General features: G+C 34.9%; 1 protein-coding gene across 1 annotated transcript in view; it reads left to right on the top strand.

Moving 5' to 3' along the window:
- The window catches only part of PLCZ1 (phospholipase C zeta 1), a 51,734-nt gene that overhangs the window by 27,805 nt on the left and 11,455 nt on the right, over positions 1–12,474 (top strand). Inside the window, exons 4-7 of the mRNA XM_036250850.1 lie at positions 1,105–1,249; positions 5,439–5,588; positions 8,208–8,429; positions 9,672–9,819. Of these exons, the coding sequence (XP_036106743.1) occupies positions 1,105–1,249; positions 5,439–5,588; positions 8,208–8,429; positions 9,672–9,819 (665 nt within the window). The remainder of the gene's footprint in view (positions 1–1,104; positions 1,250–5,438; positions 5,589–8,207; positions 8,430–9,671; positions 9,820–12,474) is intronic.

Raw genomic sequence — 12,474 nt, 5'->3', positions numbered from 1 at the left:
CTTCCCCTTTAATGCCCTGCTTGCTCGGTTCCCTTCCATCTTTCACCTATATTATTCCTGAGGGGACATAAGGTTCTGTTTTATTTTTTTCCTGAATTCAGCACACGACTTCAGTGTCATAATTGCTTTATCTTTACACAGTTCCACTCTTACCTAAATACTGCTACAATCATCTCCCTAAAAATTTGACCAAAATGATCCCCCAAAAGTGCTAGATCTAAAAAGTCTATTTTTTGTGTAAGATTTATTTGGTATTCTGTATTTCTTTTAGAAAGAATTACCGATTCTACATCAAATCCTTTGTGCTGGGACCACATTCTCTTCTCCATGTTTTTATGTCTCAGGGCAAGATTTCTCAAATTCCTCACATTTTATGTCATATAATTCTTTGTTTACCAGTATTCCTGGCCTCTACCCACTAGATGCCAGTTAGAAACCTCTCCTCCATCCCCAGTTATGGTAACGAACAATATCTCCACACATTGCCAACTGTTTCCCCGGAGGCAGAACTGTCCCGACTGAGAACCCCTGGCCTGAAGACAACAAGCTAAATTAATATTCCTTTTGGAAAACAAGTGCTAAATATCTCCTTATATGGCAGGGGAGCTTTTTAGATCTTCTCTCTGATGCATGAGTATCAATTCTAAGGTCCTGGTGTTTCAAATCAGCCTCTTTTCCTTCGTCTCTCTGCTGAAACGGTTTAGGAGATCACTTCTGTCTGCCTTCCATTTTCTTCTTACATTTCTATAATTCTCATTTTTTTCTAATATAAACAGAGTAACTATTTACTAATAGTGAACTATGTATCAAACATTTTCTATGAGACTTATAGAACTTAAAGCACAAATAATAGTTAGAAATGGCAGATTCAGAGTCCATAGCTCTGCCCATTGCACCCTCGTGGCTGGGGCTGCGGTGTCCCATAGTAGTTCCACGCCAGGCCTGCTCACAGAAAATAAGAAGAAAAGTGTAATCAGTTCAGTACAACAAATTGTCTTTATTATGGATTCATTGACGAATTTATTGCAAAATTACAGTCTTTGGAATATTCTGACCTTTATAATGATCTAGAAATGACAATTTATTTTGTTTCAATTTTGCTAGTGCCCTTGTGAAAGGATGCCGTTGTCTGGAAATTGATTGCTGGGATGGGTCACAAAATCAGCCTGTTGTATACCATGGCTATACATTCACCAGCAAACTCCTGTTTAAAACTGTAATCCAAGCAGTGCACAAATATGCATTCATAGTACGTGCGTATCTTTATTAAATTTTCTTTAAACATAATAAAATTTATGTGTTTCCAAATCCAGTAATCTTTGGCCTTAGTGTAGATTAGTGATATTTCAAATTGTGGGTTATGATCCATTAGTAGGCAGTGAAATTCATGTAGGATATAGTTAATGATAAATTTATCAAAGTTAATCTCAAGAAGTAAGGTACATGTTTCATGGAACTTTTTGTTTAATATACATTTATTATATATATGTATATATATATATAATATGTGTGTTTATTTCATCACAATATAAAGTATATTTCTTAATGTATGGTCAAAAATGTTTGAGAAATACTGTTCAACAAAATAGTAGTTCTATAAAATAGTAAATATTTTACCAATATTCAACTATTTTACTTTTAAGACACAAAAATAAAATATATTATCTCAATTGTTGACATTTTTAAAATTGGTTTTTAGAGAGAGAGGAAGGGAGAGGGGAGAGAAACATTCATGCAAGATCAATTGGCTGCCTCCTGCAGGTCCACCAGGGATTGAGCCTGAAACCTGGGCATGTACCCTGACCAGGAATCAAACTGGCAACATTTTAGTGCATGGGATGGTGCTCAACCAACTGAACCACACCAGCCAGGGCAATTGTTGACATTTTTTAATGACTACGGTGGCAAGTATTTATATAGCAAAAATTTTTAGAAGTTTATTTTGGATTTTAAAATTACTATTCAATTATTAAAAAGATCGAAGTTTTTTCTAGAGCTTCTAAAGTCAGCTTAGAAATCCTAGTCTATATATTGAGTAGGTTTTAACAATCACTCAATTTTGAATACTACTTGGTCCCGTTTATAAACTTGGCTAATTAAGCACCTTTAGATATTTTAAATTGCTTTCATTGACTTAATATATTTGATTTCTTTCTTAAGTTCTTTAATTGTAGTAAAATTTAAGAGGTTTAACATAATATTACTGAATAGTTAATGTATGTCTAATAAACTTATAAATTTGATAAACTTAAAGTTCTCCTAAACAGGTCAGTACATTTTCTGTAAACACAAACATAACTTTAAATCACAAATTTAAATAAATTGCTCTACTATATTTTAGAAATAGAATATAAAATTCTAAATATTTACAAAATATAAAATATAAAAAATTTCTTAATCTAAGACATTGATGTATGGCATTGGTTCTCTTAAACATACAATTTCTAATGATCCTAAATTTATATCTTTATCCAAACTTCTCCCTTGAACTCTACCCAAGTACAGACAAGTACAAACATTCTACTTGCATATTTAATAGCATAGTTACTATAATATGTTTAGAATTGAGCTCTAGATCTTCCTCTTTCTGTCGGTCCTACTCTTTCTGTGGTTTTCCTAATTTCTGAATGGTAACTTCTATGTGTTCATGCCTAAAATAAATCGTTGTTGTCGACTTGAACCCTCTTCTCATTCTCTGCAACCTCTCAATAAGTTCTTTAGCAAGTCCTCCTGGCGCTAGTTTCAAAATATATACTGACTAATCCCTTCTTCCCCTTCCCATTTGCACTGTCCCGATCAACCACCATCTCCCCTCACGTGGTTTATTGCAGTGGCTTCTTATCCAATGTTCCTTATTCTCTTCCTCCTTCCCTGCAGTGTCCTCTCAATGTATCAGCCAGAGTGACTTTTTAACATCAGATCATGTCATTCCCCTTCTCAAAACTTTCAATCTCATTCAAAATAAAAGCTAAAATCCATACTATGACTCCCCAAATCCTACACTCCCTGTTTTCTGTTACCTCTCTGATCTTTTTGCCTTTCTCTCTTGTTTGCTTGTCTATTCTGGCTTCTTTACTCTTTTTCAGACACCTCCCAAAGCTTTTAAACTTGCAATATTAACTGAAATAATTTTTCCAAATATTTGTATAGCAAGCTCTCATTTCATCTAGGGTGGGTAACCAAGGAAATAGAGACAATCTTAAAATGCAAAAGCCTTGCAAGGATGGAAACCTCTAAAGCTTCTAAGATAGTCCTAAGAGAAAGAGACAAAATGAAAAAACGGCTTTGAGCAACAAAAACTCAGTGAGCTTTCTCAACTGAACAGGGTAACCCAGTTTTGCAGCAAAGATTAGACTGAAGGTTGAACTTTCTAACATTAATATGGGAAAGAGATAGCAATGAAATAAAGAGACTTAGTACTATAATCAGGAAAGAACTTTTCATTATAGGTACTGGCACATGTAACTTACCAGAAGCAAATATATAAGAAAACTAAGTTTAAAAATAATTATATTGTCAAAACCAAAACAAAACACAAGTCCGACTCTCAGGTGAGCCTTGAAACAACCTTGGGTCAGGAAGTGAGCTGCAAGGAAAGCAAACTCCGCAACACCTACTTCAGATGTGGCCAAGGAGGAAAAGGACAGGAGGACATTTCCAGAGACTGGAATCAAAGACCATCACAGATGCCAGAAAAATGAACTCTCCCCAGTGAATGAAGTCAGGCCCGAATCAAGAAATCCATCTGCTAGGCCATCACTTTGCCTAGTCTCAAAATTACTATTTATTTTCTGGGAAAAAATTTACATGTTCTCTCTCTCTCTTTTTTTTTTATCCTCACCCAAGGACATTTTTCCATTTTTTGTTCAGATAGAGTGGGAGGGAGAGAGAGGAAGAGAAAGAGAGAGAGATACATCGACATGAAAGGGACACATCGAGTGGCTGCCACTGGCACGACCAACCAGGGCCCGGGACAAACTGCAGCCGAGGCACGCGCCCTTAGCGGGAACCGAACCCGGGTCGCTCTGGACCGCAGGCCAACGCTCTAACCGCTGAGCCAAACCGGCCAGGGCTACATGTTCTCTTAGTTTTCAAATGAGTCTATATATGTGTGTATATGTGGGAACATATGAGAAGGTATATTGTAGTAGGCTGAATATGGGCCCCTGAATAAATTAGGTTCTTATTCCTGGAACTTATAAATGTCACTCTATTTTTAAAAAAGGGTCTTTTCTAATGTGATGAAGCTAAAGAATTTGAGATGAGGAGATAGATTTTTTTTTGTGCTGGATTATTGGTGTGGGCCCTAAGTGTTATTATATGTATCTTTATAAGAGAGAGATGGAGGAAGATTTTAAGCACATGGGGGAGGAGACAGTGTGAAGAAGAGGGCCAGAGGTTGGAGGTATGGCCACAAGCCAAGAAATGTTGGCAACACCAGAAGCTGAAAGAGACAAAGAACAGATTTGCCCTGGAGCCTGTTGATACTTTGTAGTAAATTTTTAGCCAGTGAAACGGATTCAAAATTTTTGGCCTCCAGAATTGTGCGAGAATAAATTTCTGTTGTTTTAAGCAACCAAGTTTGTAGCAATTTGTTACAGCGGCCATAAGAAACTAAGATACTCGTACATTAAAAAGGCATAATACATCTCCTATTTCAATATCTGGGATAATGCAGCAGGCCCTGTAATTCCCGGCTTGTTGGTAAATTTGTGTCTTGATTATCATATGTGGAAACAAAATAATTTTAATAAGGTTCAAAAATGAGTGCTCTGTATTTTGTGGCAAATTTCAAAATTTTACGGTGGTGAGAAAGAGCAGAAAATATCTTCGCAGAGCCACCCTTATTTTAATACATCTTCTACATGATTAAAAACTAGAAATATCTTTATCTTTGTTTTTAAGTATAAAGCAATGAGTTTTGAGTTTAGAATCTAAAATGCAAAAGAGTAGAAAATGAACATTTTCCTTAATTTATCAGTGTTAAACTTTTCTCCTCACATTTAAAAATGTCTAAATAAACACACATATATATGTGCTTTGAAAATTAAAAGTGTAGACTCATTCTTTGTCAACGTGGTTTTCTTTATGAGACTACACTACAGTATAGATTAATTGCTATAGCAGTATGCATAGCCGTGCCTCCTCCTTAACTGATCGATATCATTCCTTTAAGCAGATATGCCATAACCGATTTAAACAAGTACTCACTGTTGGATGCTTCAGTTATTTCCGATACTTCTATTGCAAATAGCGATCATTTTTCTTTTTATGTAGATTTAATGTTCCCTGTTTTGTCAAACTCGAAGGTATTTTCAGTTTAAAAAATACTTAATTATTTTGCAAAGGTACTGAACATTAGAAGTATTAAAATATGAATTGCATTAAAGTTGTTGAGGAGTTCTGAGAAATAACTGTAGTAATGGTTAATTTTTTAGGCATCTGACTACCCAGTGGTGCTCTCTTTAGAAAATCACTGCTCCCCTGCCCAGCAAGAAGTGATGGCAGACAATCTGCAGTCTATTTTGGGAGATACCTTGCTTTCTGACCTACTTGATGATTTTTCAGACAAACTACCTTCACCAGAGGTAACATTTTATCTGAGAAGCTCAGGTTAAGAACAAAAGAAAAAGAACGTCATTATTATAGTGGCTCATGAAACGGGGCTAGAGATCAATGAAAATGCTTAGATTTGATTATTTATAGAGGTGTATCTTGGCAATGTGTTGCTTAGAAAATCTTTCTATGAACCTTTAGGTGAATATAGTTTGAAAAAAGAGAATATATGGAGATATATGTAAAAATCCACATTTTTTGTTGTGTGTCACACCTCATGAACCCAAAATTTTAAGTCAATTAATATTAGGCCACAGAAATTTGGTATGTTTTATAGGCAAAAGGCTAAGAAAGAGGTAAAGATCTACAAATACAGTCCAGGCCCAATACCTCAGCACCTTATTTTAATCTGCTCTTTTCAATTTAACTGTCTCTCTGGGTCCCTTTCCATCTTTAGTTGATCATACCCAAGTATTTGGTTTAAAATAAGCGCCCCACCCTATCCTCAGGATTTCAGTTTGTCCCCCAGCTATTTCTTTATTATTCCGTCTCAACCCAAGTTTCCATTTTCTCATCTCCTCACAACCTACCTAACCAGGATTCCTCTTCCACTTGCACCATGGTAAATATCTCCTTTTGATCATCAGACTTTTCTACTGATAAATTCGAATGGACCTATTTCAGTCTTTATCTGACTTGTTCCCTCGATAGCGTTCAATACTGTGGGTGCCTCCTTCCTTTCCTTAACACACTTTCTTCTGTAACACTCCATTCTTGAGGTTTTCCTCATTCTTTTCTGGCTTTTCCTTCTTAGTTTCCTCTGCTGGCCCCAATTTTTACTGGATGATACATGAACTTTTTTTTCTTTTGCATGATAGTGTTGTCTAACAACGAATAGTTTAATTTTGATATGTCATCATTCTCGTGCAGAGCAGTATTTTTATAATATTTGAATATTCCTCTTTACATGTTTCCTTATTTTATTGAAATGCGTGAAACAGTTAAAGATGAAGGTGTTTTGACAATAGTGACAAGAAGTATAGGGCTCATGATAGAATTGAGACAGACGAAAAAAATTGAACATAAGAAAAAACTTCCACCTTGTGAGAATGCTCACAGACTAAATTTGTTCAATTGTGACAGAAAATAAACACTTATGCAAAGTGCTGCCAACATCATGAAAGATTTAATCTAAGAATCATGATCTAATTCAGTAAATTATAATAATTTTAGCTTTCTAGAAATAGAATTCCTCTTCCTATTATTTATAAATCTATTTTTATCTTTTGCATAAATAGTTTTCACTGAAGTTTTTGCTTCCACACTAAAGTAAGAAAATGGTTTCCAATGAGTAAATGAGGAAGTAGAGATAAAATCATTTTCTCATACTGCTCTCAGTCTTCAGTGCCCCCCCAAATTGCCTAGAGACTTGTTAAAGAGGCATCATGCTAGTCCCAGAACTCAGGATTCTGAGTCTTTAATTTTAAAGTAGATCCCAGGAATCTGTTCTTTTTTTTTAAAAAAAAGTATTTCTTTTAGAGAGAGGAAGAGAGAGGGGAAGAGAGAAAAACATCAGTGTGAGAGAGAAACATCGATCGACTGCCTCTTGCATGACTCCTACTGGGGATTGAGCCCGAAATACCAGCATGTGCCCTGACCAGGAATTGAACTGGTGACCTCTTGGTGCAAGGGACAATGCTCAGCTAACTGAGCCACACTGGCCAGCAGCATATGTTGCTTTAACAAGCATCTGGGTGATGCTTTTGATACCTGTAGTTGCAGAGTACACTGTATTAGAGAGTAATGTGAAGGTCATGGTAAAAGAGAGAAGGCCTGAGATGACAAAGTAATTGGAATGGGTACCTAAGGATGACAAAGGGAATGGTCAATCAAAGCTCCCTGAAGAGCTTTACTTCATAGTCCAGATTTCAGCAGCATTGTGTATCACATACAGACACTTAGTAAGTATATTTGTTATTTAATAAATATTTCATAAGGGCATAAACACCTAAGTGAAAGATGAGAACCAGAAGCTTTGGATTTAGAGTGAGTGACCCTGATGATGAATTTTGACATGCTCCTAGTTTTGATGGGCAGAAAATAGTAAGTTGATGATGCTTGTAGGCAATACAGTTGAAATATGAAGCACATTTACACATCTTTAATTTAAATTTAGTTTATACTGAATGCCAAGCACGACAATAGACATTTTTATGTGCCTGATCTCTTTTAATACTATTTATCATTAGATAAACAAGGGATGACCTGAAGCATTTACTACCAGAAGTTGTGACAGTCTAACTTTTGTAACATTGCAAGTATTTTCACATATGTATGTTAAAAATATATGTATATGTACACACTTATCATGTATTTCAAATTTTTCAAGTAGTAGCAATTTGTGGAATGTAAAAGAGATGTAACTACAGCAAGTCCCAATGACAACAGGCCTATGTTTTGGTGAATTTTGATCAATACCATAATATTACTGGTGTCTATTAGGGTATTTAAAGAGGTATGGAAAAAGATGGAGCTCTTATGTATCTTACTACTGTGAGCTAATTGAAAATGTGATGAAAGACTTTTAAATGACTGTTAAAATGAAAACTGTAGAAGTATAATTGTATCTGTCTTTCAAATTGTTCCTGTAGGCATTAAAATTCAAAATATTAGTCAGAAACAAAAAAATAGGAAGCTTACTAGAAACCTATGCAAGGAAAGGTTCTGATAAGCACGGTCAAGTGGAGGAATATGAAGAGTATGAAGAGACAGATCAAGACGAGGAAGAGGACAAAGTCAAAGAATCACCATCATTGGATAATTTAAAAAACAGTCCAGAAATTCAAAGATTACCAGTTTCCAAGAAAAAGAAGGTGAGATCATGATTTGAGAAAATCTTATAAGTGATTGAAATGTTGTTTTATTTTCTTATTGGTGGAGAATTAGAAATTTTTTTGGAGAGAAAAATCTTTTTTTTTTTTTCCTTCTAGAAAGTTTAGTCTATAATTAAAAAATTTCTTTTTGAAAAAAATTAGCAGTGGAAAATAATTTTAAAAAGGTATCTCTTTTCCTATTTGTTTTTACACTTCTTCACAGTGATTTTATGTACTAGGCATTGTGCAGTGTATGGAAGATACAACAACATACTGTCTCTGCCCTCAAGGAGAGCATGCTGTCAGAGATTAAAAAAAAATCTCTGTTTATAAAATATAGCATTATATGTATGCAAATCAGCATGACATAAGAAGGTACATGAGCTTGCAAGTGACAAAAACTAACTTGTCTGGTTTAAGTAAAATTAATTAATGTTTTGGCCCAATTAATTAATTGGCTCACATAAATTAAAAGTTTAGGGAAAAGGATTGTACTTTCAGGAATGATTTGGTATAGTTTCTCAAGCCAAGTCTACAGAACTTTATTTTTTTTTTCTCCAACTTGAGCCTCACTTCCTCTATATTGGTGTAAGACTTTACAAAGCTGTATATGCTTTCGGGTTCAAATCCAGTGGAAGGCCTTTCTCTCAGCTGACCAAGCAAATTCTTCTTGTACACAGGCTGTGGTCCATTTATGCACATTCCTTAGCCAACTGCTTTTGCTATGAGAAGGCAAAGCTTCACTTAGGCCCAATTCATATTATCGATAGATAAGCACATAGATTTAGCAAAAGTGTGAAATGTTTTTCCAAAACAAAGTTTGGAAAGAGGCTAACAGAAGTGTAGAGGATGTAGACATAGGGCTGTAAAAGAGCTGATGTACATTATACAGTAGAAGTTATTCCAAAATGTTAGATCATCCTGGAAATATGACTTACTCATGACTAAAAATCCTAACTGTGTAGATTCATGAGAACACACTGATGTCTTTTGGAAAAACAAAATAACAGTACTTGCCATCCTCAATTCTCGCTACATTATTTGGGATTTTAGGTTTGAGCTCTTTCATATTAACATTAAATACTGTCATAAAAATATCCACAATGACCCAATTCAAATAGTTTTTGAGGCTATAATCTTATGAAAGGACCAAAATCATTGATTTGAAAACATTTGTTGGAAAAAAATTCTTATTATTAGTGCAAAAATGTGAAATTATTACTTTATTTTTATACCACAAAGGTAAAAGTAGCTGTGGCCCTATCTGATCTTGTAATTTATACTAAAGCTGAGAAGTTCAGAAACTTTCAGTATTCAAGCCAGTATCAACAATTTAATGAAAGTAATTCTATTGGGGAGTCAACAGCTCGAAGACTTTCCAAGTTGAGAGGTAAATTCTTATGATTCAAACAGATGAAATGTTTCAACATTATATTCACTGTTAATGTGTCAAGATGGGTTAATGATATTTATAAAAAGTACATTCTCATAAAATTTAAACATATTTAATGTAATTTTTAGAAAGGTCAAGTGCCTCAGGTATATTAAGTTTTTGTTTCATAGAACTCAACCAATTATCAACTTCTTTAAATAGTGAAATTTTGATTCAGAATGTCTAGTGTGGGCACTTGGGTGGGTGGGCTGTGGTGAGGAGTTTATATGGGAGGGCAGAGAGTGGCAAGGCAGCTACAAGTAACCAGAACTTTGTCCTGAAATAAAAGGTGAGCAGGAGAAGATTGAAATCTCAGGAGTTACACGATCCCTGGTGTTTCTGTATGATGCCTCTTACAGCAGCATAAGAGTGGGACTGCCTACAGGGAAGAGATGGAGGCTTGTGGTGTGAGAGTTAAGTAGACCTGCAGGCTGTATGTCTGAAGAGAAAGAAAGGCAGGAAATTGCACCCAGACCAGACTACCAGGTGGCTGTTCAGAATGTGCACTGCTGCAGCACACCTGTAGAGGGACATTTGTCTTTGCATCTTCTTTTATCTGTGTTCTGATTCTATATCTGAGATAGGTTATTCTGTTTGGTAGGGCCAGAGACTCAACAAAGCCTGGAAAAGAGAATGGGAAGCAGACCCTGTCCTCTTCTTAGACATATATGGCAGGGAAAACCTTCAACTTGAAAGGAATGGGTCATTAACTCAGTAGGTGATTTTCCAACTCCTTCTGAGAACTAGAAATCTACCATTTTGTGTAAAGACACCATGGCATGCAAATAAGCACCTATAACTGACTTGAGAAAGCTGTGGGCTGTTTGGAAGTGTGGATTCTGATATATTTGTTGGTTGACCTCATTAGTCTGGCCACTGGTACCCAAGGGTTTGGAGGCACATTTTAGCTCATATCTTTAAACTACCTATTAGTGAGACTCTGGTTATTTTAGGACCTTTTTGTTTTTAAATTGCAGATTGTGATCAAAATTCACTTCAGTAGGTATGGACATAGTTAACACAACAAAGTGGAATGGAATAGAGTATATTGTATATAGTAAGAACAAGTATTATTTTATTTATAATTGTATGTGTTGAGTTGTGATATGAAATATATTTTTCACTGTAAAGTCTGGTCAAAAGAGTTTGAATTTGAATGACTTACTTTATTAGTCCCTGTCCTTTAAAAACGACCAAAAGGTTTCTGTTGTTGTTCGTGGGGACAGGGTCTCGGGGTGCTGCAAAAGTAGTAATAATTCTCTCACTTGCATTATGTGAGACTCTGGTTTAAATGATGAAAAGGAACTGGGTAATTCTGAGTAGAGTTATAAAATGTAGGATGACCATTTCTTTGGAAAGAGTATAAAATATTTTTCTTGAATCATAAGTCAATAGTAAATAATTAATGATATGGGCAAAGGTGTTCATCATTATTAAAAACATAATAAACATATTTATAATAAGAAAAAATAAGAAAGAAATTTTCATAGATAGAAATACTTTTTAGTCATTAAAAATAATAGAGTAGGTGGATATTATTGAAGTAGAATGATTTTCATGTCATTTTAGTAAGTGAAAAATGAAGATCATAAAAGAAAATAAACAATATAATTCAATTAAAAATAAGTATGTACATATGACAAAAGAATGGAAAGATTTATACCAAGATGCTATTAGTGTTTATTAATTGAGTGAAGAGATATGTGATTTTCTTTTTTTCTTTTTGTTTTTTAAATCCTTACCTGAGGATATTTTTCCATTTATCTTCAGATAGAGTGGGAGAGGGGAGAGAAAGAGAGAGAAACATCAACATGAGTGGGACACATTGATTGGTTGCCTCCCATACGACCCCAACTAGGGCCAGGGATGAACTGCAACTGAGATACATGCCCTGGATCGGAATCGAACCCGCGACTCTTTGATCCATGGTCTGATGCTCTAACCACTGAGCAAACTGTCCAGGGCTGTGGGTTTATTTCTTGTTAGATTTGATTTTCTCATTTATCTAAAGTGAACATGAATTGCATTTCTAATAACATGGCATGTTTTAATTTCTAAAGGTTAATCTCAGAAGTAACAAAATTGCATTATGTGAAGAGACCTTAGTGATTATTCATGTTTATCACTTTGTAGATGGGAAAAATTAAAACCCAGAAGAGCACCTGTTTTCTCTAAAGATGAACATCTACTTTAGGACTGGATAAGGGATCATGCTACTAGAATACACATGGTACATTTATACATGAGTAACTTCAAAATACACTTTTGTTTCAAACAGTGTATAACTTCTAAAAATGAAAGCTGATGAAATTAACTGTAATTAATGTTAACATCAGTAACTAATTTTTTACTTGATAATACTTCCTAAAGAATAATATTCAGGATGAGGGTGGCAATGATTCTGTTCTAGTTTTACTAGCAAACATAGTGAGCCATAAGCATTAACTGTTTCCCTGACTGGTCACCATATTCTCAGGAATGGTTGTGAGAATAGGATCTGCTTAGTGAAAGAATAGATACCTTGGAGAAACGTAAAATTTGTGTTCAGAAATTTGAAGGGGTGTCCAGTGGTAAAAGGTATAAATTAGTTTTGCATCTCAAGTGATTTAAATA

This window comes from Molossus molossus, unplaced genomic scaffold (assembly GCF_014108415.1).
Source record: "Molossus molossus isolate mMolMol1 unplaced genomic scaffold, mMolMol1.p scaffold_m16_p_10, whole genome shotgun sequence".
NCBI lineage: Eukaryota > Metazoa > Chordata > Mammalia > Chiroptera > Molossidae > Molossus > Molossus molossus.
Note: the sequence above shows the minus strand (reverse complement) of the source record. Positions and strands in the feature narration are given on the sequence as shown.